Source organism: Octodon degus, unplaced genomic scaffold (genome assembly GCF_000260255.1).
Source record: "Octodon degus isolate 3935 unplaced genomic scaffold, OctDeg1.0 scaffold00152, whole genome shotgun sequence".
NCBI classification, from domain to species: domain Eukaryota; kingdom Metazoa; phylum Chordata; class Mammalia; order Rodentia; family Octodontidae; genus Octodon; species Octodon degus.
The window spans coordinates 3,321,640-3,323,567 of record NW_004524728.1 but is presented as its reverse complement, the minus strand read 5'-3'; the positions used below and the strand labels follow the sequence as shown (position 1 = coordinate 3,323,567).

General features: G+C 39.6%; 1 protein-coding gene across 17 annotated transcripts in view; it reads left to right on the top strand.

Annotated features, from left to right (window-relative positions):
* Positions 1 to 1,928, top strand: part of Asph (aspartate beta-hydroxylase) — a 263,046-nt gene that overhangs the window by 36,250 nt on the left and 224,868 nt on the right. For 16 of the 17 annotated variants that reach the window (XM_023702449.1, XM_023702445.1, XM_023702444.1 and 13 more), the window contains exon 1: positions 638 to 780. The exons of the other annotated variant lie outside the window; for it this stretch is intronic. In XM_023702449.1, the coding sequence (XP_023558217.1) occupies positions 765 to 780 (16 nt within the window). In that variant the 5' untranslated portion in view covers positions 638 to 764. Of the gene's footprint in view, positions 1 to 637; positions 781 to 1,928 lie in introns of those variants that run through there. 17 annotated transcript variants of the gene reach the window in all.

The following is a 1,928-nucleotide window of genomic DNA, read 5'->3' as shown; positions in this document are numbered from 1 at the left end:
ATAGTGTGTAGCTCCCTTGTGAGGTGTGTCTCCTGGGTCGCTGCTCTTGCTGCTCAGGATCGCTCTTCCCTCCTTTTCTTCCAGCTTTCCCATTATCCCTTCCCCTCTTGTTCGTTTCTCCCAGTCCTCTCTCCTTCCTTCTCCGTTGAAGCACTTTTGTGCTGTTCCATTCTTTCTGCCACTGGAAAAACTGTTCCTATACTGTTAAGGCTGTGAATCGGATTTCTAGAGCATTAATTAAGTTTTTGCCATCTATGGTTCTGTTTTACTCAGACTAGTGGTCTTGCAGGTGTTTGGTTAAGAGGCTGAAGGGCCAAGTCAGAGCCTTTTCTGAGCTAAGGGCCACCTTTCCACTGGTTTCAGTTTTAAAGGATTTGTGCTTAGACTGAGCCAATAAAGCCTGCTCCTATGGGGAAAAATGGCAGCACAGTTTATTCCCTTTCATTTTTCCTATCTTGACTTTTTAGGAGTTGAAGTAGGAGATAGGACCACCGAGCAAGAAATCCATCCCCTAAGTAGAGGAAGGCAGTCGGATTTGTCCGAGTGCATTTCAGCCCTCGCAGCATTTGGCCGCAAGAAGAGGCCTCTAAAAATAACTGGTGAGCAGAGTGCGCAGGCAGGTCCAGTTTCAGCTCGGTGGCCCTGGCTGGCAGTTGGCAGCGCGCGCTGGAGGGAAGGGTGCGCCTTGCGCCCCGTGCCTACTGTGCCTGTGTTGAGGTTTTTCTCTTTAATGTATACATTATTCATGGATTGAAGAAACCAAAATGACTGAAGATAAAGGTATCATTTCTGTACTTCGGGTTAACAGGGGCTTTGGGCCCAGATGATGCATTTTTGGTTTATTTTCAGTTGAGTTCTGTTTGAGTATTTTTGACAAAGTGCTTTCATTGAATATTTTGCATTTTCTATTTTGAACTCCTGGAAGCATTAATTTTCATAATAGTTGCATTTTCTGTAGAACAGCTTGCCATAAAACTAAGTTTGTGTATGCCTTAATTTAGATTATCTTTTAATGTAGTCTACTGTCAGAAAACTGCATTTTACAAATTTTAGAATATATACAACCAGTCTTTTTTGTGTTATAAGTTAATTGTCATGCATTTAAAGAATTATGTGCATTCAGATTCCATATAAAATGATAGGAAACGTAAGAGATGTGTGTATTAATGAGGAATTTATTGGTTCAAGTAAGGACTTACCATGTATATAAACTGACCTACTTGCTTTTGAAATAGATTTTAAAAATCAGAATCAAATTTTACTGTCTGTTTAAAATCAAATATTTTTCTTTCTAATTTTCATCAATGACGTCCTTAATTTGCTTTTTGTACCTATCCACTTTTGCTCTACTTTGTGTAAAGTTTGTTTATTTAAAGCATATTGCATTGGCTTGTTATGTTGAAAATATGAACAAAAGATAAATGCTCAAAGATTGCTTCCAACTCTCAGCTGTCACAGCAGCAACTGAAAGAATTCTACTATTAAGATAAGTATGGAGTATCTCCACTTTGAAGATTGTTTCGAATAATTGGTTCGAATGGATTGCTTGTGAAGTATGTCATTCTTCATGAAGAGCACGCGCATGCATGTGCGCACACACACGCACACGACTGGGTGTGGTGGCTCATTCCCTATATAGTCCCAGCACTCAGAAGGCTGAGCCAGGCAGATTGCTGTGAGTTGAAGGCCAGCCTGAACTACAGTCATACCCTCTCTCAAAACACTGTGTATACATGAACATGAGAGAGCTATATGTGACTTTTAGTTCTTTTACAAGATATATCGCTCCTCCTCATTGAATTTTGCAGTTCTTAGATGAAACCAACTTTTAGTGATGCCCTGTTTTTAATAGTTGCACATTATCAAGAGGTGACATTTCATACCATGAAAAATAGCATTTAATGAGTTATTTGACAGTTTTTATGCTT